Source organism: Rutilus rutilus, assembly GCF_951802725.1.
Source record: "Rutilus rutilus genome assembly, chromosome: 22".
In the NCBI taxonomy this organism is placed as follows: Eukaryota; Metazoa; Chordata; class Actinopteri; order Cypriniformes; family Leuciscidae; genus Rutilus; species Rutilus rutilus.
The window spans coordinates 29,498,868-29,525,386 of NC_140227.1; the positions used below are offsets into that span (position 1 = coordinate 29,498,868).

General features: G+C 37.0%; 1 protein-coding gene across 1 annotated transcript; it reads left to right on the top strand.

Annotated features, from left to right (window-relative positions):
* Positions 1-263: 263 nt before the first annotated feature.
* On the top strand, positions 264-25,690 carry mmel1 (membrane metallo-endopeptidase-like 1). Its single transcript, XM_084395639.1, has 24 exons — positions 264-433; positions 2,461-2,625; positions 3,137-3,166; positions 3,641-3,703; positions 3,794-3,955; positions 4,044-4,124; positions 4,651-4,746; positions 6,325-6,443; positions 7,548-7,613; positions 7,708-7,842; positions 7,979-8,068; positions 9,162-9,298; positions 10,023-10,116; positions 13,064-13,192; positions 13,828-13,926; positions 14,578-14,661; positions 14,784-14,887; positions 14,985-15,043; positions 18,125-18,244; positions 18,458-18,591; positions 20,572-20,637; positions 20,840-20,935; positions 22,446-22,522; positions 24,339-25,690. Exons 2-24 carry the CDS (start codon positions 2,469-2,471, stop codon positions 24,436-24,438), a joined length of 2,298 nt encoding a protein of 765 aa, XP_084251765.1. The 5' UTR covers positions 264-433; positions 2,461-2,468; the 3' UTR covers positions 24,439-25,690.
* Positions 25,691-26,519: the final 829 nt, after the last annotated feature.

Genomic DNA, 26,519 nt, shown 5'->3' on the forward strand with positions numbered 1-26,519 from the left:
GAGGACACAACATTTTCCACACAAGGACAAAGATTTTGGACATTGCCATCTTGGGACATTATGTTCCCATAATGTAGGGTTTACCAGGCCACACTCACATATATATATTACTGATAATTGACCCTCCTCTGAAAGCTCCTCTTGATTTCTCCTAAAAACACCCATCATCAGGCACAAGCGTCTCTCGATCGCCCCTCCTTCTTTACATCCCTCCTTCTCTCTCTCTTCCTCTGCATTTTCCTCACTCACTCACTCACTCACTCACTCACTCAGTCAGTCAGAGGAACATCAGAACAGACAGCTTCCCCGACACCCAGCTGTCGGACGCTGCTTCATTTCACCACACACCAGCTCTGGGTGCAAACTCAGAAGGGGTGTTTGTGAAATTGAAAGGCGTCCTAACAGGGCAAACAAGGACCCCATCATCAGAGAGGTACGGACGCTTCACATTCTACAGCATGAGGGTGTTTTGTGTTGGAACTGAAGGGAACAGTTTTTCTGTAGTTTACAGGTGGAGTTATGTGCTGAGATGATGGATGCCGACAGCTGTTTGTAAAAGGACTTTAATTAACGATTCGCTGATTTTGCACATCAATTATTGAGTTATTGTTTAGAGTAATGCAGATTCTTTTCTGTGCTGCTTTCTGGTTTTTCTAGACTAGATTGTTTGATTAAAGGCATTTCTGCAGGGGACTCTACAGCTAAAAGCCATCATTTACTCTTTACTCTCACAGCTAATTTTCTTAATGCATTGCACACATGCAGATGAGCTGTACAAGTGCTTCCCATGATAAATACAAATTGCATGCATGACAGGTAAAATGAAATGAATGTGACATGCTGTGCTTCTTTTAAAACTTATCACTACTATTAGTAGTTTTTATGATGTCTAATTGCAATTGACAGATAACCTGCAGAAAAGCTAAACGTATATGTGGGCATTTTATTGATGTGGGCAGATGTTGTGTAATACTATATAAATATATGGTAACACTTTACAATAAGGTTCATTAGTTAATGTATTAACTAACATGAACTAACAATGAGGAATACATTTGTTACAGTATTTATTAATCTTTGTTATTGTTAATAAAAATCCAGCTGTTCATTGTTTGTTCAAGGTAGTTAACTAATGAACCTTACTGTAAAGTGTTACCAAATATATATATATTAAAAATACAAATGTGATTCTAATGATTTTTCCCATATTGTAGTTTAATGCAAATAGTCTCTTCAATGATATAGTGCGTACACACACTGTCAGGAGACATGTATTTGTGTGTTTTTATCAATATGGGTTATTACAATCAAAAGGCACACAGCTCATTTTTGCCTTGTGCATAGCTGAGAGTTTTAAAACAAATGTGACTAAAAATGCAATAGAAAAGCAACTTATTTCTGTGAGACTGTTTTCTATGATTATTGTTTTGCCTTAAGACATCAAATGAGTCCGGAAATTAAAAATTTTGCAGGAAATTTATCAGCATTTTCCAGCTTCCAAGACAGAAAAAGTGCTGATGTTGTCATGAAGCAAAAACTCTTTTCTAAAACCACAGATCACATACGTTTCATGATGTGGTTGAAGACTCCCCGAGAATGGTTCATATTACCCTCGTTTGGATATAGCCATCATTAAAAATTAAACACAACAAAGCTGTTGCTGTTGTTCTGAGTGCATTATTATTACAATAATATAACCATCAATAGATCAACTACATTAACTTTCATCAGCTACATTAACTGCCTCATGTTTTGCTTGCCTCATGTCTTACAGTTAATTTACTTTATACGCATTCTTGGTCCTATTGTTAACGATTCACCATTGCAGGTTATTCAAAAGAAAGAAATCCACTCTTTCAGCTGGTGTCACTTAGCGCGGGCAGACTAGTGAAAACCCTGGTATTGTTATAGCAAACGCGCATTCATATTCAGATGATTCGCACCATTCTGGTGTAGCCTATAATGTACGGTGGCCGAGAAGAGCAAAACAAATCACAATTCCGAAAACAAAAGAGTTTTTAGTCTTTCCATTGCGTTTATAAATGTGTTATTTTGTTTTCGGATTTGTGGTTTGTTTTGCACTTCTCGGCCACCGTACTAGTATTTTCACAATCCAATCAATCGATGCAAATCATGCATTAAATCATCCGCCTCACATTTTTGTACTGAATGTGTCGTTTCATTTAGGAATGACATCATATTATCAAAGTAAATGCATACTATGTAATAGTCATTGTCATTCAAGTCATTGAAATTCGTGGGTCAAACTGTGTATTTCTAGTCATGTGTCTATCACGTGTCGTCCTAATTCTCAGTGAAATCTCTGAACGAGTCTCTTATTCAGTAGCAGCTACCGCATTACTGTTTCTTTAGAGGTAAAAGTGTAAAGCAGGATCCTCTGATGCTCCACCTGTGGCACCTCGGCCCTCTCCACAAACACTTCAATACTCTATTCCACAGCTCCAAGAATGGGAAAATCAGAGAGCCAAATGGATATCATGGAGAAAAGCACTAAACCGAGGAAGCATCGCTGGACTGTGGTGGAGATCGGACTGTCAGTAATTGTTCTTCTGATGAGCTGTGCTCTGGCTGGACTCATAGTGCTCTACACTTCAGCTCTGAGAGGTGGGAACGCGTCACACACTCATGTGCAAAACACTCAAACAAGACAACAGACATGCTCACGATCTTTGTTAGAAATATCCCGCGTTCATTTATTTATAGCCCATGTGGAGCAGCTCGGTGAAACCTTTCTTTTGAAGAACTTTCTTGAAAACCAGAATAAAAAAAAAAGAAAAAGTCTTAATTATTAATTAATTATTATTTATATTATATTATTTTATTTAATATATAAATATATATTAAATAAATTATATATATTATATATATATATATATATATATATATATATATATATATATATATATATATAAAGTGTATATTACATAATATATATTATATATCAAAAGGTACTGTATGTTTTTTATTTATATATAGATATATCTTATAGGTATATAATCTTATACCTATATATAGGTAGCACTACTTAAGTGTATAGTTATCATATAATGATTTTGTTTGTTTTTCACATCCAATTATATTCTTTAAGATCTTGCATTTTCTTTTTATATTTCAGAGCGTTTCAACATGAATGAATCTTCAAAAGGTATAGTATGCTGTTAAGTTGATCATAAATATTTAGGGCCCGAGCACCGATGGTGTGAGGACCCTCTTGGAATTGCTCCGTTTATTATTTTTATCCACACCGTTCATTTAAATCTGCTGTTTTTTATTTTACTTTGAGTTTTGCCCTGCCATAACTTCTGTATAATCACTCCATATACTGTACAATATGTTTGCACGTAGTATACATGCACTACACATATGCACTACTATTTACAATTGAAACCAACCACAGTGTCAGGTTTACAAAAAGTATTTCTCATGGCTAATTTTGGTAAGTGAGTGAACAACTGAAGCTTTATTTCAATAAATTGCATTATATTACATGCTAGCCTGCAGTGTTAAGCTGAAGCAATAAGCTCTGACTATAGAGCTGGACTTTTGAGTGGATTAAGTCACATGATCTCAGCCAGACGTTAACCTCAATTGTGTTGTTTCTCTCACCACATCACAATAGGGCTGAAATATTCATCAAAAGCTGACAGCAATGTCTGTACAACCCCACAGTGCGTCACTGCCGGTAAATGTCTGAAAGCTTTCCTTTTATATACCACGTCCAAACTTATATTCTAGATCTGAAATCATTTCTTGATTCATGTCAATGCCACAGCGGCCCGACTGCTCCAGAACATGGACCCCAGCGTGGAGCCGTGCCAGAACTTCTATCAGTACGCGTGCGGAGGCTGGATCGAGCGGCACGTCATTCCCGAAACCAGCTCACTCCACAGCGTGTTCAATATCCTGAGAGACGAGCTGGAGATCGTGCTCAAGGGTGGGTTACGTCAGCTTCACACAAACACCATGAGTGTTATTTCTTTTAAATAGCTTCGTCTTGTTGGTGCTGATTCATTATCTCACAGGAGTTCTGGAGATGGAAAGCAAGGACGACAGAGAGGCCTTCAAGAAAGCCAAAACGCTCTACAGCTCATGCATGAACGAGAGTGAGTACACAACACTGTGATCGACGACGTATACTCTGTTACATTGCTTCTGTTATGATTTACCACTACTTGTAAAAAATAGGAATGATTTCATATATAATTACAGAGAAACGTAACACATTGAATTAAACGTGTTATTTTGCACTAGAAAGACTGAAATAGTATTTTCATGTAAAATCGTTTTATTTACAACTTCGAAAACTAATTATTTTACACGGATAGTGTGCAATTTCATAAATCATTGCAGATTATGGAGTTTCATGGCATTCTCATTTGTATGTGTTTGTGATTAAACTTAATGAACACATTGTATTTTATACTGTATATAAGTGTGTTATATATTGCAATGCCATTTTTGAATCTGCTACATTTTTAGCAATGCTTTATGGGATGAGTTGAAATGGCTTTGAATTAAACACTGTAATGTTATGATGAATCTCAAAGCTGGTTAGTTTCAGGTTTATTATAGTTGACTTTTAAAAAGATTTGAACCAACTTGGCCTTGTCTCTCTGCTTCCCCCTGCAGTTCTGATAGAGCAGCGCGACTCGCAGCCTCTTCTCGGGCTCATTGACAGTATTGGCGACTGGCCCGTGGCCTCTGAGGTCTGGAACGGCACATCAGGTACTGGAGATAGCGCAGGCCGTCTCTAATTCACTCGCGCAGAGAATGGCAGCATCTTGAGCTTATCTAAATGGGATAAACGCAAAGCGCTCCAGCCGTGCTGTCGCTGGGTGTAGATAAGGCGCTGGACTGATGGGAAAGTCCAGTGGTTTCACAGAGCAGTGGCCGTCCTGCTCATCTGTCATGTGTAGAGGGAGATAGAGCCCCGTCGAGGAGGGTGAGAGGACGAGACAGTGACCCGCCGTGATTATTGGCACTGTGCCTCATTATAGACCTTGAGAGAGGGCAGAACGATTAAATGTAATAGAAGAAAATCGCTGGAATTGAATCTTCATATGCATACATCTACCCAAGCACACACTCTGGCCTTTGCTGACAGATTTATTATGTGTCTTTAAAGCAACGGACAGGTAATTAATGCTGGTTTTAATGCCACTGGAGACGTTTAACCAGAACTGGCCTTTGGAAAACCGGCCTGTAATTATGTTTTACGGCATCTACTAGTATCCGTCTGATTGTGCAAACAAAGGGCAATTTGGTACGCTGGGTTTTATAGGTAATTTTTTAAAATAGTTTCTTCCCAGAATTTTGAATAAAAGAGAAATTGACCAGTTATGATGTGCAATGCAGTCATTTGGCATCATTTTTGGGTATTGAAGTCTTTGAAACTTATTTTTACTTCCATAATGTGATGCATTTATATGTGAAACCAAAAAAAAAAAGAAGGACCTGATTGTGTCCATTGGGAATGAACTGGATTGTGAAATGGAGAATGGAGCCACAAATGAGAAAGCTGGCTGAAAAGTAAAGTCATTTCAGAGAAAAATATATTTGTTTTCATTGGAAAACCTGCACTGATGAATCACATGCAAGAAAAGTGTATTTATATGATTTCATGATGCAAGATCCCTTAAAATGCAAGTTTTGATTTATTTCCTAATGAAAAAGAAAGTCGAGGCAGGACAGATTGAGAGGATTGTTCTTTTTCGTGAAATATGTGACAAAAATGCATTTGATCTTAGCATTTATTTTCCTTGTCAAAGAATTAAACTGGCAGTTCATTTCATTGCATTATCAAAAGACTAACGGAATATAAAACAACACAGCATGGAAAAGAACGGGTTTCCTAAACTATTAAAAAGCAGTGCAGTTGGACGCAAAATGCATTCTGTGTGAGCCAGCCCTACTTTATTGAAGTAATGATGCATTGACATGGATCTTGCAGTTCAGTAAGTGAGTCCTTTTCTTGATTCAGTTGCCATACTGACAGATTCATTCACCGAAGGATTCTTCATGCTGATTCAAACTGGCAACAACTCTTTTAATTATTCATAAGAATCGACTCATTTGTTCACGAATCGAACTTTGCCAGTATTTTTCCGTATTTCTGAAATGTCACGAACACAGCACCATTCTCATAGTTTGAAAACTGCTGATAACAGAGTAAGAACTAATCATAATAAACGCATATCTGCGCAAAAAAGTTATTTTGGGCGCATGCTTATGTAGTTGTAAAGCATATAAATTGCCTCAAAGTGAACAGACATGGACTAAAAGCACAAAACTTTGATCTTACAGAGCAAGCGTGGAGCCTGGAGGACACACTGGCTGTTATGAACGCTCGTTACAATAAGAAGGCCGTGCTTGAGATGTTTGTGTGGCCAGATGACCGCGACTCCAGCCGCTACATTATCCATGTGAGTTGTTGAACATCCTGTATAATTTACATTTATGTATGACTAGCAAAAAACTCATAGTCCTACTACCATGTTTTCTGTGCCACACATCTAAAGCGTGCGTCCAGAAAGCCAAAGTGCGAATACTAAACTCAAACTGAGCTCTCTTTCACGTCTTCTTGCACTTGAGTGGACAAGTTCACACAAAATTACGTCAAAAAATAGCGAGTATCCTAGTAAACGTAGTCGGTTATGTCAAACGTAAACAATTAAGAAAGTAAACGAGCGTGTACACTGTACAGTATCAGTATATTAGATCCGTGCATTCACTCTTAAAGGGACAGCAACCTAATATTTCTGTGTTTCTAATGTTAATCAAACAACAAAGGATGAAGAAAAAGTCACTCACTGCTCTAGACTGAATAACTTTTGTAACTTTAATAAGGATGTTTAATTTATAATAATGAAGTCTATGCGGTGTTATTTTACATTTGCTTACTTAATTACATTTCTGTACCTGGAAACTGCTGAACAACCTGAAAAGCACTGTTTGTTTTATTATCACCGTTTGTTTCTTAGTTATATTGCATTAATTTGTCACCGGCCATTGGCAGGTGTGGCTGTGTATATGGTAATACCATTTTGGATGTACTGTATGTACAATAGAAATACCATGTTTATCAGTCTTTTGGACGTGTACGATGGTGCTACTCTGGACGTGTACCTATATGCAATACCACGATTTTGGACATGCATTTAAAGTGTAGTATATAAATATGGTAATCATTCAGCATCATGGTGTATATCAAAGTAGCATGGTATTGCTTTATGATGCCCTGGTAATCACGTCAGTACTTGTCGGTTTGATAGATTGGTTGTTTTAGTGGCACATCACCTTTGAAAACACACAGTGGCTAATTGCAATTTCTTTCACATAATACGCCCTAATTAAAATGCCATTTGGAGCATGAGTTAATGATTTTATGTTGGTTTAATTATGAACAGAGCACTATTGGATGATCTCATGCACGCCGCACCCAAAAGCGATGCAGACATTAACGAATAGAAGATTGTTTGTCATGACAAGTGATTTTATCTTTTAACTACGTCTTTTTGATTGGACAGGTTGACCAGCCAGCTCTAGGAATGCCTTCAAGAGATTATTACCTCAGCGATGGGAATTATAAGAAGGTGCGTTGTGTCATTTTGTGAGAGCCATTCTCTCCCTCAATGCTTTTGTTGTAATTACATGAATCAGCATATCCTCCGTCGTGTTTGTGGGCAGGTGCGCAAGTCCTACCTGGAGTTCATGGTTTCCATGGCGAGGATCGCACGAGAAGACAGGAACTTGACCCAAGATGAAGAGCGCGTGTGGGAGGACATGACTCAAGTGTTGGAGCTGGAGACAGACATTGCTAACGTGAGTTTAACTGGGGATGGTAAAACACAACAACCCAAAAAATAACACGCTCCAAGTTGGCCAGAGTGTCTGAAATGCGTTCTGGTGCTGTAAATGTCATGCGTTTGCATCTGACTTCTGCCCTGTGCTTCCACAGGCTACCTCACCTGCAGAAGAACGCAATGACATCACCGTGCTTTACAACAAAATGACGCTGAGAGAAGTGCAGCAAGCTTTCAACCTCAATGTAAGTGCAGAAAAGCATGGGTTTTTAATGGAAGGGGATTTTTTTTTTACTTTTACACTTGGTCCGCCTTTAGTCTTTAGTGTAGTCAATGAAAACTGCACCAGAAAAAGCTGTTATGATACACACTTCTGTTCAAAAGTTTAAGGTTTCTGTAAGATTTTTCTCTTCTGCTCACAGAGGCTGCATTTATTTGATCAAAAATGCAGTAAAAAACAGTAATATTGTGAAATAATATTACAATTTCTATGAGAATATATTTTAAAATGTAATTTATTCCTGTGATCAAAGCTGAATTTTCAGCATCATTACTCCAGTCTTCAGTGTCACATCAGAAATCATTCTAATATGATGATTTGATGCTCTAATCATTTGGTGCATTTAACATTATAAATGTCTTTACTGTCGCTTTTCATTTGATGCTGAAAAAAAAACTGACCCCAAACTTTTCTGAACCTGAAGAGAAATTATGGTTGTTAATACAACAAAATAATTGTGATGAAAGGGATAGTTCACCCAAAAATAAAAATTCTGTCATTAATTACTCGTCCTCATGTCGTTCCAAACCCGCAAGACATCAGTTTATCCTCAGGAAACAAATGAAGATATTTTTGATGAAATCTGAGAGCTTTCTGTCCCTCCATTGACAGCTACTCGACTAACACTTTGGCGCTTCAAAAAGTTCACAAAGATATCGTAAAATTAATCCAAATTAATTGAGCGGTTTAGTCCAAATTTTATGAAGAGATCAGGTTACATGATGAACATAATAAATGTAGGCTTTTATTCAGATTTAAACATTGATCATTGATTTCTGTCCCTCTGCTTCGTTTAGAACGACTAACTAATGAAAGAATTAACATTTTTGGGTGAATTATCCCTTTAATGTCATGATCTCCCACCAGCCTTTAGAAGCCAGAATATAAATGTAATAATGTCAAATTTGGTCAATTTTATATGTTATAGTTACAGTTTTTTATTATTATTGTTTTTGCACTTCCCCACAAACCCCTGTTGATCCAGGAACACATCCTACTTCTCCAAATGATCGTCGTCTTTCTCATAGAGCTTCTCGTTTCTCTTTATGAAATGTCAGGGCTTTAATTGGACGCGCTACATCCAGGGAATCATGTCCAGCGTGTCAGTTACGGTGCGACCAGAAGAGCCCATGGTTGTGTACTGCTCACCGTACCTGGAGAAGCTCCACAGCGTTCTTTCCAAGCACAGTCACAGGTGATGTTCTTAGGTGACGCTGTTTGACACATGTGAGTTCATTCTTCATTGTCATGTCAATTATGGTCATCCAGAAGAAATAGATATTGCAGTGGTTTCAGAGAGGAGACGACTTAAAAGGTGAATGTCCCATTGAAGTATCAACTTTGTCACCTGTGCTTATCCTAAACTTGCTGAAAGGAGAAATAAAACGAGACAATAAATGACACACAATGAGAGTAAATGAATGCGGATTGCATAGAATTTGAGTTCATGTTGAGATCTCTGACTTTGACACACTTCTGAATCTAATTTGCGCTCCATTTAATCGTATTGATATATATTATTAAGAAGATCTTCTCTACACTATTAATATACATTCACATTTATAATGCTTTTATCCAAAGCGATTTACATTGCATTCAAGCATTATAGAATTTATTCAAATTTTAAGTTAGTTTTCATTTTTTAATTTAGTTCTAGTAATTCTGTTGTTTTTATTCATTAAAAAAAAAAAAAAATTCTATTTAGTTTTTATTTCAGGTTTTGCTTCAGTAATTTTAATTCTTAAACGTATTTCATTTAATGAAAATGTTTTTAGTTTTTGGTTAGCGATAACAACACGGCTTCAATAATCCACAACAAACACATTAGTTGAATTTAAGAAATGTGAATGTAAAGATGCACGTTGCATAGGTTTGTGCTGTATGATATTAAATGATCTGCGCATTTGTGATCTCGGCAGGACTCTGCAGAACTATCTGGCATGGATGCTCATCATGGAGAGGGTCAACAGTATGAGTCGTCGCTTCAAAGACGTGAGAGCGCACTACAGAAAGGTCAGTCGCGCTCGGAACAAACACACACAGAGGAGAGCTCTCGTGGCATTTAACTTCGCCTGCTTTAAAACTCACTTTTGGTGATCCGCTACGGTTTCAGTCCAATAGGTTCTATTTATTTTTATTAAACAGTTCTCTGGAATACTTGATTCTGATTGGTCAGTCGCAACATTCCAAGTTGTGTTATTCCCTGATGTTACACGGCTCTCTGGAATACTTGATTCTGATTGGTCAGTCGCAACATTCCAAGTTGTGTTATTCCCTGATATTACACAGCTCTCTGGAATACTTGATTCTGATTGGTCAGTCGCAACATTCCAAGTTGTGTTATTCCCTGATATTACACAGCTCTCTGGAATACTTGATTCTGATTGGTCAGTCGCAACATTCCAAGTTGTGTTGTTCCCTGATGTTACACAGCTCTCTGGAATACTTGATTCTGATTGGTCAGTCGCAACATTCCAAGTTGTGTTATTCCCTGATATTACACAGCTCTCTGTAATACTTGATTCTGATTGGTCAGTCGCAACATTCCAAGTTGTGTTATTCCCTGATGTTACACGGCTCTCTGGAATACTTGATTCTGATTGGTCAGTCGCAACATTCCAAGTTGTGTTATTCCCTGATATTACACAGAACATTCCAAGTTGTGTTATTCCCTGATATTACACAGCTCTCTGGAATACTTGATTCTGATTGGTCAGTCGCAACATTCCAAGTTGTGTTATTCCCTGATGTTACACGGCTCTCTGGAATACTTGATTCTGATTGGTCAGTCGCAACATTCCAAGTTGTGTTATTCCCTGATATTACACAGAACATTCCAAGTTGTGTTATTCCCTGATATTACACGGCTCTCTGGAATACTTGATTCTGATTGGTCAGTCGCAACATTCCAAGTTGTGTTATTCCCTGATATTACACAGCTCTCTGGAATACTTGATTCTGATTGGTCAGTCGCAACATTCCAAGTTGTGTTATTCCCTGATGTTACACGGCTCTCTGGAATACTTGATTCTGATTGGTCAGTCGCAACATTCCAAGTTGTGTTATTCCCTGATATTACACAGAACATTCCAAGTTGTGTTATTCCCTGATATTACACGGCTCTCTGGAATACTTGATTCTGATTGGTCAGTCGCAACATTCCAAGTTGTGTTATTCCCTGATGTTACACGGCTCTCTGGAATACTTGATTCTGATTGGTCAGTCGCAACATTCCAAGTTGTGTTATTCCCTGATATTACACGGCTCTCTGGAATACTTGATTCTGATTGGTCAGTCGCAACATTCCAAGTTGTGTTATTCCCTGATATTACACGGCTCTCTGGAATACTTGATTCTGATTGGTCAGTCGCAACATTCCAAGTTGTGTTATTCCCTGATGTTACACGGCTCTCTGGAATACTTGATTCTGATTGGTCAGTCGCAACATTCCAAGTTGTGTTATTCCCTGATGTTACACGGCTCTCTGGAATACTTGATTCTGATTGGTCAGTCGCAACATTCCAAGTTGTGTTATTCCCTGATGTTACACGGCTCTCTGGAATACTTGATTCTGATTGGTCAGTCGCAACATTCCAAGTTGTGTTATTCCCTGATATTACACGGCTCTCTGGAATACTTGATTCTGATTGGTCAGTCGCAACATTCCAAGTTGTGTTATTCCCTGATATTACACGGCTCTCTGGAATACTTGATTCTGATTGGTCAGTCGCAACATTCCAAGTTGTGTTATTCCCTGATATTACACGGCTCTCTGGAATACTTGATTCTGATTGGTCAGTCGCAACATTCCAAGTTGTGTTATTCCCTGATATTACACGGCTCTCTGGAATACTTGATTCTGATTGGTCAGTCGCAACATTCCAAGTTGTGTTATTCCCTGATATTACACGGCTCTCTGGAATACTTGATTCTGATTGGTCAGTCGCAACATTCCAAGTTGTGTTATTCCCTGATATTACACGGCTCTCTGGAATACTTGATTCTGATTGGTCAGTCGCAACATTCCAAGTTGTGTTATTCCCTGAGATTACACGGCTCTCTGGAATACTTGATTCTGATTGGTCAGTCGCAACATTCCAAGTTGTGTTATTCCCTGATATTACACGGCTCTCTGGAATACTTGATTCTGATTGGTCAGTCGCAACATTCCAAGTTGTGTTATTCCCTGATATTACACGGCTCTCTTGAATACTTGATTCTGATTGGTCAATCGCGCCATCCAGCGGTATGTTATTCCCCAATAACAACCGGTAAAACCTGTTAACACAGGCTCATCCGGGTAACTGACGTCAGCGCTATACGCTTTCAAAGAACGTTTTTTCTTTGTGGAAGTTTTGCGTTTGGTGAGCTAATAAAATATTAAAACTCATTCAAATCAATATTTTGTGTACAGTTATTTAATTATGTCATCCAGTATCGTGGACTCGCTCTTTTTTGTTTTATACCAACGAAGCTGCTGCCGTTTTGCAACGATTGTTTTGTACTCTGTTGAGTTATAAGATAGCAAACAGGTATGATTTTAAATCAATATCAATATCTCCATGGCGAAATGCTGTGTAATAAGTGGTGTGACTGTACCGTATCCCTTAAATGTCCGTCTTGTTTGACCTTGCCGTGCTGCATCTGCTCTCTCCGCGGAAACTTTGTGTTTAAAGATCTAATAATTCGACCATTTTTCATGTCTTTATTTACTTATGTGCCAAGTAGCCGTGTAATAAGCAGGATAATGTACATCCAGCCGTTTGTTATCTCAGAATAAACCCCTTCAGGCTAAAGCAAGACTGTCCTGATCATCCTGTCAGGGTTTATTCTGCGATAACAACCGGCTGGATGTACGTTATCCCTTATTTAACATGGTGTTCTCAACCTTATTTTGGCCCCATTTTTCTTCATTGCATTGTGTGTGTGTGTGTGTGTGTGTGTGTGTGTGTTCACTCAGGCTTTGCATGGCACTACAGTAGAGGAGGCGAGGTGGAGAGACTGTGTCCGCTACGTCCAGGGCAACATGGAGAACGCCGTCGGAGCCCTGTACGTCCGGGAAACCTTCTCTGGAAACAGCAAACGCATGGTAACACTAAAACACCAACTCTGACCTAAAAACACACAGCTAGACATAACAGGAACATCCTCTTTCAATGCTTTACACAATCAGAACAATCACACAAATGGATTGTTTAGACTGTTCCAACGATGGGTTCAGTGATTTGACTGTTAGTCATCTCAGTTTATTAAGTTTATTTTGATTTTATGTAACTCTGCATTGAATATAAAGATGCATGTGGCTTTATGTAGTGTTTCTAGGACAGTCTATTCTAAGTCTTTATTCATTTTAAAGTCAGCATGAAGTCAAAATTAATCTTAATTACTTCATCATCTTTCATCAAAATGATGGAAAACGACTTTTCCTTTTTGGCTGACATGACATAGGCCTTCTAAAAAGAAAATTGTAACAATTAGTGTTTTAAATCAGTTTTAAGCTGATTTTTTTTTAATAATATTTATTAAATTTTTTAATAATAATAATAATAATAATAATAATATTTTTATTATAAATTTGATTTAATGTATTTATAAAATAATTAGTTTTTAAATTATACATTTTAATTAGATTAATTGAATGATATGCCGACTATAATAGCTATTTCTGCTATTTGAAAAAGGATTTCATGTTTACTTGAAATGCGTCTCTCCGCTGTTGTTCAGGTGGGTGAACTGATCAAAAAGATTCAGGAAGCTTATGTGGAAACATTGGAAGAATTGAGCTGGATGGATGAAAAATCCAAGGAGAAGGCCAGAGAGAAGGTAAGATGGTTTTAATGGCCACAACAAAATAAAAAAAAATGTATTTCTGGAGTTCATTCCTTAATCCCAGGGATTCCCAAACTTTAGCTGAACCCCTTTAAACTAAAATATTGACACATTTGCATGTTTATGGTTCTCTAATGTCGGTTAATGGTCACATGACATGCAGGTAAACAAATGAAAAAAAAAAGATACTTTTTATATATATTTTTTTATTTAAATTCTATATTTTTATAATTTAATTAATTAGTAGCTTTTCATCAACTCACAAACCTTTGCCGTTCCCTCACAAATCCCAGTTTGGAAAACCCCACTTTATCCTATACACAATTAGCTTTGTTAATAAATTAAACATTTTAATCAAATTAATTGCATAATATTCCAACTAATTTTAAGCACAATTTCAATAACAGTGGTATATCAACATTACTTGGCTTATAATTTCCATTTTTGTTATGCATTTTATGTATCATTATTAAGTGGGTTTGATCTTTAATCTTACTTTATAATAATTATGCTTATATAAATTTTTATATACAATTTTTTTTTTAGCTGCATTTATTGTACGAAATGTGCTGCAAATAAGGTTTATTATTAACATTATTATATTTGCTCTGAGCTATTCTCGCTTTCCAACCTCCTGTTTTGCAGGCCATGGCGATATCGGAACAGATCGGTTATCCCGACCACATCCTTGAGGAGGAAAATAAGAAGCTAGACGAGGAATACACACATGTATGGCAACTCAGAGAACCTTGAGCTCAAAATAAAATACCATTCAAAGCAACTTGTATCTGATTACATAAATACAAGAATGATACATATATGATAATGTGCTATTATGTTTCTGTTCACAGCTTAATTTCAGTGAGGAGAACTACTTTGAGAACATTCTGGAAAACCTGGCAGCATCAGCTCAGAAAGGTCATAAAAAGCTGAGGGAGCCCGTGGATCCTGACATGTACGAGACACATAAAGATATGCTTGAAAAGACATTTTGCTTTCTTGACCCGTCACTGAGTCATTGCTTATTCTCTTTGTCTCTATGAATGTTTTAGGTGGATTATCGGTGCAGCTGTGGTCAATGCATTCTACTCGCACAACAGAAACCAGATTGGTAAGTTCATATAGTTAGAAATATATCCAAACATAGGCATTGTTAATTCATGTTAGCTAATGCATTAACTAATGTTAACAAATTAGACCTTACTGTAATGTGTTACCAACAAACAAAATGGCTGAATGCACTTTACAATCCGTCCAGTCTATTTAAAGCAAAAAGTCCACCAGCTAGACCAGCACAAACCAGTCAAGTCCAGATTCACGGTGGCCTAAACAGGGGTGTGTTTCCCGAAAGCATTGTTAGCCAACTATGTTCCGTCATTATCAGCATATAGTTCAACAAGTCGGTGTTTCCCAAACCATTCCAATGAACATTTGCAAACAGCATCGCAGAGTTTCTTGTTTGCATGACGTTGACTCAGTAAATACTTATCTTGAGCAAAATAAGCAAGCTGACATTCAGGACAATCTATATCTTTTATTTCTAATACATACAAATGTCATTTACGTCTTTTAGTTTGTCAGGAGATTTAAAGGGGTGGTTGAATATGATTTCACTTTTCTAACTTTAGTTAGTGTGTAATGTTGCTGTTTGAGCATAAACAACATCTGCAAAGTTACGACGCTCAAAGTTCAAAGCAAAGGGAGATATTTGCTTTTAAAGAAATCGCTTTTTTAAGGACTACAACAAACGGCTGGTAGAGACTACACCACATCCACACATCTCCCGGGTTAGTGACATCACTAACCCTAAAATGTACATAAACCCCGCCCCCGGAACACGATTTATAGATTATCATGACAGAATATGCTAATCAATAACTAGAAGATAACTACACATAAGGTACATAAATTCATCAACTAATCATTCAGAAATGTCCTGTTGCTTCTACATGTTGTCACTTCTTCTAGAGTCTCTCCATCATTGTCTGACTTCGGTTTGAACATAAAAGGCTAAACGTTTTTGAAATTTTCAGTGCATGTGTGTGTGTGTGAGGTAAAAGGACACGAGCTCTTGAAGCTCCGCCCACTGTGCCGGGAGCAGCAGCTCATTTGCATTTAAAGGAACAGACACAAAAACGGTGCGTTTTTGCTCACCCTCAAAAAGTGAATAACAAACTTTAACATGCTATATAAAAATATCTGTGGGGTATTTTCAGCTAAAACTTCACACACACACTCTGGGGACATCAAGGGCATTATACCACCCCTTTAAAGTATGTTTCTGAAGAGTGCACATGTGCGTACGTGCTCTATAAGAACAAGCCTATGATTGAATTTGGAAATAAAGCAAAATAACTGAGAAAAAAAAGAGAATTAGTCCTCAGATACAATGTTCATTATTTATAGCAAAAAAATCTAGCATTAATTCTATCGCAAAAGGATTCATTAAAAGACATTATTCCTCCAGCACCTGCGTGACGACATTAACAAACGTGGTTGAACGGCAAATTTGCGACGATGCGGTTTGGGGAAACAGTCGTGACTAGCTAGTTGATTACTTCAACGATGCATCGTATATGGTAGTTAAGCAGCGAGTTACATCATTGTTCGGGAAACGCACCCCTGATCTTTCCACAACCGCAAACTAAAAAAAAAGCAGCATTGTCCAAACGCGGGTCTTTTGTGAAGTATTTGTTCTGGTCAGATTTCTCCTAAGCTTTTGAGGGCTCTCAATACAAACGCTTTCTCAGCCCATTGTCATAATGGCTCTAATGCCTGTAGTGCTTTTTTCTTGTAGATTAAACAAAGCTAGTTTCAGGCTCCAGTGCCCACAAAGCTTGTGCTTCCAGAGATGGGCTGCGGACGCCAAGCGCTGGTTAATACACAGATTACAAAAAGCCAAGTGATTATGCAGATTTTCAGCGGGAGAAATTTCCACATAATTACTCTTAGATTGCACATTTTAATGTTCCTGGACAAACTGGGAAACACTTCGAGCTGAATTGCCATTTTAGAGACAAGAGCGGCAGCTGTAACTGCGGCACGATGGCATTTTGAGCCCTGTATTCTATAGCTGGAGGACGGTACACAGTAGAGATCTTTCTGTCCTTCCAATATCACTGGTGATGGTATATTACCATCACATTCTTTCAAACGAGCACTTCTAGAGTCTCTTAAAAAGCACTTTCCACACTCTCATTTATGTAATTTGTCCACTAACACGATGTCCATTGACATTTCTTCTGGAACTAACAGATGTCATCCACCAAATCTCAAATCCCCATGCATGCTGTGATGGAAATGACATTTTAAACATTTGTGGAATAATGGACTCCTTCAAACATTATTTGGGAAAATTGTTGATTGATGTCACAAATAAGCACCGTGGCATCATATAAATAATTTATACACAATAAATATTGAAACGTGTATATGCAAAAATAGAAATATGTTAATATAAAATGATCAAACTTTAAATTTAAGTAATAATTTAAATATATTATATTAAATGATCATACTTTAAAACACTATATTCCATGCATTCTCTGAAAATAAGCCTTCTTTTAAGACATTTAAAATATTTTTACTGACTTTTACTCAAACTGTTCTCAAATATCATATTTTAAATATAATAAATAATATAAATATGCTAAATTATAATACTTTAGAACATGAAATGTGTATATATATATATTTGTAAACATCAAATATAATATTTTGAAAGTCAGAGTCTGGGACAATAGTAAAACTAGTGTTGGTAATTTAATTTTTACATTTAAATGTAATTTTACCTTTTATTTTTTACAGGCAAGTCATTAATAACAAGTTCTTATTTACAATGGCGGCCTGACAAGTGGAGTAACCACTTAGGGAAAGGGAAGTAGGGCTAAAATAAATACAGTACGTTAGAAATACATACAGGTTACAATGTCATAAAATACAATTTAATATAAATTTGTTAATTTGACCTTCCAAAAAAAAAAATGGTTTTAGAAAAAAGCTGAAATCTGTTAGTTTTAATAAAAAACAAATCAACCTCTGGGACATAAAAGTTTCCAAAGTTAACACTCTACTAGTATTAAAATGAGCTGTTTGACTCAATTAGTATCTCAAAAACGCATTTCCTGGTCAATTATCCATGCATTATGCTGAATTCTATCTCTTTCTATGCATTCATCTTTCTTTCCTTCAGTGTTTCCTGCTGGCATCCTCCAGCCTCCGTTCTTCAGTGAGAAACAGCTGCAAGCTCTAAACTTCGGTGGAATCGGGATGGTTATAGGACATGAAATCACTCATGGATTTGATGATCACGGTAATATGGGTTTCATCTGATGGATTGTACTAATTATCAGTTAGCTGTGGATGAATAAACTTTGTGGATTTGCTGATTATCAAACTCTGTGCTAAATGACGGGTTTTAAATATCACGGATACATTCCTCCATCGGACCAAACCAGCATGCCACAATGCTTGTCTGTTTAAAAATATAACTTTGTTCCACAAAATTAAATATTTATTTTCATAGGCCGGAATTTCGACAAGGACGGGAACATGAACAACTGGTGGAGCAACTACTCTGCCGAGCAGTTTGAGGATCAATCTAAATGCATGGTGGAACAGTACGGCCAGTTCAGCTGGAAACTTGCAGGAGGACAAAATGTGAGTTGAATCTCGGTTCAGTACAATGGAAATAATATGAACTTCAGAAAACAAACAATTAAAACTGATATTAGGTTTATGCTTACAGTACTTGTAGAATGTGCTTGCTTTGGGTCCCATCCAAGCATTTCCACTGCCCTGAAAAACAAAAAAAAAGCCAAATGTCAAATCTGCTGGTTGGGCAATTGAAAATAACTTAAAACTCAAATAAATACCTAGCCACTAAAAATGAATGGATTTCTAGACAGAACTAGATTAATGAGTTTAACTTTTTACAAAGATTTAGTGTACTCAAGTTAGCACCCCATTGGCATTTTTTTTTTTACAATATTTATTTGTGTTTTGTTTTAAGAGGGGCATTTATTTATTTGCAAGATTTTTTTTATTACAGTAAATAAGATGCACTGTATTCAGTGCATTCTCTGAAAACTTGTTATGGACATTTTGCTTCTTCTAAACATTGTTATTGACTTTCAGAAGATACCGGCAAATAGAGCTGCACAATTCTAGATAAACTGAGTTGAATTTAAGTTTTTGGTTTAATAAAGGAGATCATGATTCTCCCACGATTCTGAACGGACAACTAAACAAAATAGCATAATTTAATAGGGATTCTGACAAAATGTTAATTGCTGCCGTCTATTTAAAAATATATCCTTTTTATTTCATTTTAAAGGGTTAGTCCACCCAAAAATGAAAATTCTGTCAGTAATTACTCACCCTAATGTTGTTCCAACCCCGTAAGACTTTCTTTCATCTTCGGAACACAAATTAAGATATTTTTGATGAAATCTGAGTGCTGGATCACTCCTCCATAGGCTTCTAAGACACTATAACTTGCTGGCCCAGAAAATGTATTAAAGACATCGTTAATATAGTCCAAGTGACTCCAGTGGCTCAGTCTTAAGTTTATAAAGCGACGAGAATACTTTTTGTGCGAAAAAAAAAAAAAAAAAACGACTTTATTCCACTATTCATTTCATTCTCTCTCTGTGCCTCGAGTTAGTTTACGTAGTGTTTAAGCGTAGCGCGTCTGTGTTGCACGTCACCACGCATCACACACATGACCAGCGTCGCCCAATAGTGAGCCTACGTGGTGACGTGCAACACAGACGCGCTACGCTTAAATTTATGCAATTTAATTTAATTATAATAAATAAAACAGTTTGATTAAAAAAATTCAATGACTCACTCTTAAAGACTTCATTTGTTTCATTACTGAATGAATCAGCGTATTTTAACGAATCTCTGGAATGAATAATTCAATAACAAATGAAACATTTTAACAGTCACTTGTTGCCACCTACTGGTGTAACGATGTAAATGACTCAATTGTTATTAGAAGCGTCAAGCTACTTACAAAAGGTTATTTACTGTGATTTTGATCGCTACCATAGAAATCAGTGTTCATATCTGAACTGTAAACTTCTGTCCCAATACTTCTGTGATAATATGAATGATTGTACGACAGTTGTAATTATATTGTGTTTGAAAAGATCGTATTTCTTTGTCAAATGTTTAATAGACAATCTTGTCACGACATCAAAGTCTGTAATTAAAGGATTTTAATATAAACTCAAACATTCCAAACTTGATACTTGAGTCAAACTTTGGATGTGATTTATATATGTTACACAGTGTTGTTATTCTAAGCTAAAACTTAAAATTAAGCTATTAAAATAGTTTTTTATTAATCGAAATGAAGCTGAAATAAAAGAAAATATAAATACTGGATGAAATGCTTAAACAAAACAAAAAAACAAAAAAGTAGTAATGTTGCCAAATTACTATTTATATAAAATAAGTTGAAGTACTAAAATTAAAAGCTAAATTTAAATATAAAAATGACAAAAGAACCTAAAATTAAAATGAACAATGAAAGTGTAAAATTAAAAGCTAATTCAAAATATGAATAATTACTATAATACCACATGTGATCATTTAATAACACTAAACAATGTTACATTCATGTTGTTGCAGGTCAGTGGCATCACAACATTAGGAGAGAATATTGCTGATAACGGTGGAGTTCGCCAAGCATATAAGGTTTGTGTGATCAATTCCCTTTAAACAACCAATTAGTAACCTGATAAAAACTACTCAACACCTTAGCAACCACATAGTCGTGTTGCTAATTTGTAAGTGGCTTTGGATTAAAGCGTCCGCTAAATGTAAACACCATAGCATCTTTTCACATTTCCTTGTAAAAATCTGTTTATGTGAATTAGTTTTGTGTGTGTGATATTAGGCGTATATAAAGTGGTTGGAGAGGGAGGGCGAGGAGCCCCATCTTCCCGGACTGGATATGGATCATAAACAGCTCTTCTTTCTGAACTTTGCCCAGGTATGTGACCATGAATTACATACACTTTAAAACTCCTGCATGTGTTCACCTTGATGCGCATGTGAGGTCAGTTTCGCATAGACTGCATCAAATTAAACTGACATTACTTATAAGATACAGGTGCTGCTAAACCTCTGGAAAATAAACGACTACCAGCTGTCTAATATATGCTTAAAGGGATGGTTCGGAGTAATTTCAACCTGGGGTCCTTTGCACCATGACCTTGAGCCAAACACCCTCCCCAGAAGCCTTTTTTCCCCTTGGTCGAATATTATTAAAGTTAGAGCTTATTTAGAGATATCAGCCGAACGGTTTAGTGCAGGCGCTAATGGATCCAAGGTTGTATCTGGTAAATTACCCCACTAATAATGCCCAGAATGGTACCAAACTTCTACAGTAGTACAAATAGGTTCTGTACTCATAAAACGAGGCATTGGAAAGTTTGTAAGTACATCAGGAGTTTATTTAAATAACACTTGCCTGATGGCTAATGCTACCGCTAACTCGGACATCGAGGTCACTACCGTGATTAGGGAAAAGCCCGTAAAAGTCCTGGCAGAAAGCGATGCATAAGGATGTAGTGTAACGACGCCCAGTTCCTGGAATGCACTAATATTTTGTTGGTAGTACCAGTTTGCAACAATTATTAGTTAACACTAAGTTGTCAACACTTCGGAATTTTTTTTTTTCTATAGAGTGTTAAATTCACTAGCTTTTCCCTAACACTTTTGCAAAGGACTTTTACGGGCTTTTCCCTTACACTTGTGAGTTTTGCAAAGGACGTTTACGGGCTTTTCCCAAATCACGGAAGTGACCTCGGTGTCCGGGTTAGCGGTAGCATTAGCCATCAGGCAAGTGTTATTTAAATAAACTCCTGATGTACTTACAAACTTTCCAATGCCTCATTTTATGAGTACAGAACCTATTTGTACTACTGTAGAAGTTTGGTACCATTCTGGGCATTATTAGTGGGGTAATTTACCAGATACAACCTTGGATCCATTAGCGCCTACACTAAGCCGTTCGGCTGATGTCTCTAAATAAGCTCTAACTTTAATAATGTTTGACCAAGGGGAAAAAAGGCTTCTGGGGGGGGGGGTGTTTGGCTCGAGGTCATGGTGCAAAGGACCCTAGGTTGAAATTACTCCAAACCATCCCTTTAAAGGTATAGTTCACCCAAAAATGAAAACTATCCCATCATTTACTCTACTTTTTAGGTGAACTATTCCTTTAAGGCATGAAATCCGTGGCTGAATCATGTCATCCACTGGGATGAGTACTGCTTTAAAGGACTGGGATTTGAACAGTCATTATTTGGACAGCCACATGTCAAAATGTGTGTTAAAATACACAACTGATCTGTTTTGCAGAATCCTACAAATGTCATTCAAGCATAAAGTGCATGTTAGGTCAAAAATAATGTTTGAAATCCATGTGTTCATCTGTCCAGCTGACTTTAATATGACTGGGTTTATTGTATTGATTGTAAAACCGTGTGTGCGTTCTTTAGGTCTGGTGTGGCGCCTGTCGCCCTGAGTACGCCATTCAGTCCATCAAAACAGACCCACACAGCCCTCTGGAATACAGGCAAGATCTTTTTATTAAAGATGAAAAAACGTATCCAAGTCACACTTAAAAATGTCTTTCGATTAGGTTACAGATAGCACATGCTATTAACTCTTTCCCCGCCAGTTCATTTTATTATTATTTTTAAGTTGCCAGCATCCCCCAGCTGTTTTGATCATTTTTCACAAAAGTTTCATGGTCCCTAGAATATTTTGTTGTATGAATATCTGAACATGCAATGTATCAAAAGAAAGAAAGACCCTCAACTTCTAAAGAAGAAAACCTGCTTTATTCTTGCTTCATGCATTCTTTTTTTATCAACACTTGAATGTGGGTAAGTTTCCTAAAAAAGCAACATTTTGAGCAAAAAGCTGAGAAAATCGTGTTTTTTATAAGACTTCGTCGGGATCAGATTCAGAATGATGATCAAAACACAGATGGAGTAGATCGAGTCCATCAACAACCCACAGTCAACATGTCATTCAGTAACATTAGGCAGTTTTAATTTATATGCTTTTTAATGTTGATGATCGCGTTATTTCACATATGCATAGTTTAAATATGCTATCACTTGTTTGTGCTTCTCCTTCGCCTATGATCCGGAGATTCTGTACTCTTTCAGAAGATGCGTAATAGCGCCCCCTACCGTATAACAGTAAAAACACGGAAAACCGGAAATTTCCTTCAATGGCGGCGAAAGAGTTAAATGCAAGCAAAAAGAATAAGCATTAGTTCGCAAGAATTTTTGAAACTAACATAAATTTCTACCCACTAAAACTTTGAATGGATCTTAAAAATCTAAGTTTTTACAAACATACAGTATACCCTTCAAAAGTTTGGAGTCGGTAAGATGTTTTTGAAAGAAGTTTCTCATGGTTTATTTTAAAAAGTCATATTGAGAAATATTATTACAATTTAAAATAACTGTTTTCTATTTTAACATATAATTTATTCCTGTGATCAAAGCTGAATTTTCAGCATCATCATTACTTCAGTCTTCAGTGTCACATGATCCTTCAGAAATCATTCTAATATGATGATTTGCTGCTCAAGAAACATTTCTGATTATTATCAATGTTGAAAACAGTTTATTTTTGTGGAAACAATGATACATTTTTTCAGGATTCTTTGATTATTAGAAAATTCATAACAACAGCATTTCTTTAAAATAGAAATCTTTTGCAACCCTATAAATGTCCAATTCTTCTTATAAATTGAATGTGTCCTTGTTGAATAAAAGTTTTCTAAAAATCTTACTGACCCCAAACTTTTGAACAGTAGTGTATGATATATATATGAAGCAACTTTATATTTCCTTACCACAGTTTGCTATATTTTTAATAGATATTTAAAACCTGAGCAAACTGACTTCATACATCCACTAAAAATCATGTGAAGACACATGTGAAGCTGCTTTGAAACAATATGTATTGTGAAAAGTGCTATACAAAAAACATGAATTGAATTGAAGAAAAGTGCCTTAGCGAAGAGAAAAGATCCTGCAGCGATTTTGCAGTTTAATGCAACGTTTATGTTTTGCTGTCCTTGTTTTAATGCACTTTATTTATTCTTATGAAATGTGGTCTACTGTATGTATAAGTATTGTTGATTTGTTTTAATGTATTTTATCTGACATTACACCTGCCCAGGGACTACAGTTGAAAATTAGCCAAGTTGGCTAAACTGGTTAATAAATGTTTATTATTGTCCCTGTAAACACTAAACTGTATAAAATCAAATAATAAGGCATTTTTAAGTGTGATTAAAACACATTTTATAGGGAAACTGTAGGTGTTGTATAAAGGACTGAGTGCCATGTTGTTTTGTGTTTTAACAGGGTTCTCGGTTCCCTTCAGAACTTCGAGGCTTTTTCCGAAGCGTTTCATTGCGAACGAGGAACTCCCATGAACCCCGAGGAGAAGTGTCGAGTGTGGTAACCTGCCGTCGGAGTTCCTGGAGCCAGTGTATATTTTAGGAAGAAAGGCAGCGGTTAGGAGAGCTTGTTGTGCTGTTATTGCTGCCCGTCTGTTAGTCTGACGTGACAGACTCGCGACCGCGGCGTAGACACCTACATGTGTGACTGCGTAGATGTCTACTGTGAACTTTCAAAAGCGCACATATAACCAACAAGTGCAGGCGTCGTGAACGTGCGCAGTGAGGGTGTTGTTTTTCTGAAAAAGAGGCATGCTTTTTCATCGTCTGTTCAGAGACTTTTAAGCAAGATTTCGTCCTGTCCGCTTGTTTCTTTTGACACGTTATTAGGTTTTGGCATCGGAAAACACATGTAAACGAAATAGTTTCACATTAACGAGAGGGGGGGAGGGTTTTATTGACATCAGATTATTTTTCCAGATTATGTAAACGGATAAACCCCTCGGTTGGCTTTGGATTCTGTCGGCTCTCCAAGAAGACATCCGTTGTGCTTGAGCGATCCTAAAATCAGCCAACAACTGGAGGCTTGGAAGCCGAGCGAGATTGTGGTTTGAATAGAACCCAGTCGAGGCATCATGTTTCGTTTCATAATAAGCAGCCTTGAAATATTTTGATTATGGTGTAAGGCATTATTTTCTAAAGCACGCAGTGGTGAGAGGCAAAAGCCAGAGTATTGAGCGCTGTTTTCCCCCCAAAAAAATCCTAACGTGATGTGCGTTTCACAGAAGAATCCGTATTTCTTTGAAAGCGAGGGCTTAGCGTTACGTAAACGGGCCCGCGTTGACAATTGACAACCTTAAGACTGTTAAAACCATATCGCTTAAAGCTTCATGTGTTTTTGTCCATTAATAGATCCTATTCATGGCCTTGCCTTGTAATTTAACTTCTGTTAAAGCCGGCAGATAATGGCAATACAGGAACGAAATAGTTACAACAAGACTGTACATTTTGTTTCATACAAGCTGTGTGTTCTGCCAGGGAGCGCTTCTTCTGTACGTTGCTATTGTTAACACTTACCTATGGATGTTTTAGCATGTTTAGGGATAAGAGGGGGTCCTCCTGTTTAATTCGGTTCTCTTAGTAAAAAGCATCGACTTCTGCAAATGAACAGAGAAATTGTGTTTTTTTAGTACATCAAGGTTACTTTCTTAAGCAGCATATTTTGAATTAGCTTCGTTTTAATACTTCACAAGCATTTGATCATTGGTGGAAATGTTCATGTCACATAAAAACAACAAATTAAAGTGGTCAAGTTGGAAATTCCTAGTAAATGTCACAATTTGTTCCTGTGATCAAAGCTGAGTTTTCAGCATCATTACTCCAGTCTATTATGGTGATTTACTGCTCAAGATTATCAAGAAACGGTTCAAGAAATGGCAAGTAACATTAAATTAAACATGTAGTATTTTTTTTGTAAAGCATATACACTATTAATCTTTGTTTTATTTACGACGTGGAAAATTCATTTAAATTGCTGGTCGACTCTAACTCTATCCAGCTTGGTCTACCAGGGGCCGGTTGCATAAAGACTAGTCTTACAAGTTAGTCATCAAATGTTTCAAAACTTTTTTAAGTCAGTTACATGAAAACGTAGATTGCTCTGATTTGATACCGATCAATGTGTCTATGCAACTGGCCCCAGGTCAAATTCTATCTGGACCACCTATAAAATCTCATGATTTTCCAGCAGGGAATATGTAATTTTATTCATAAAAGGTGGCATGTAACACCAAACCATTACCGGACAGGAGGAATCGTTAAGCAAAGGTCTCGCTCAAGGATCCGTAAGCCAGTGGGTTTGTGATTTGAAGGAAGTTGATTTCATACACTGATCTGAGACGGAGGATAATGGGGCAGCAGGGGTTCATGTGTTATCCGGAGCGACAGCCGACAGTCGTCTCTCGAATGGACACTTTCGGGAGCCGGCCCTCTCATTAGAGACCCGGTCAAGGCCGGGGACTGTTATTTCCGTCGTGATTAAGCCGTAATGACAGCAGAACTAAAGAGCCGAACAGGACGCAGGAGAAATGATAGAATGGAAAAGATCAAACGGACGTCAGACAGAAAAATTGTCGAGTTCTTGGAA

Bases quoted from the DNA above. Each gene is read 5' to 3' on its own strand.
- mmel1 (XM_084395639.1), top strand. From the start codon at position 2,469: ATGGGAAAATCAGAGAGCCAAATGGATATCATGGAGAAAAGCACTAAA. The intron at 4,747-6,324 runs GTACTGGAGATA...TTGATCTTACAG, and splicing joins GGTCTGGAACGGCACATCAG to AGCAAGCGTGGAGCCTGGAG. The intron at 7,614-7,707 runs GTGCGTTGTGTC...GTTTGTGGGCAG, and splicing joins GCGATGGGAATTATAAGAAG to GTGCGCAAGTCCTACCTGGA.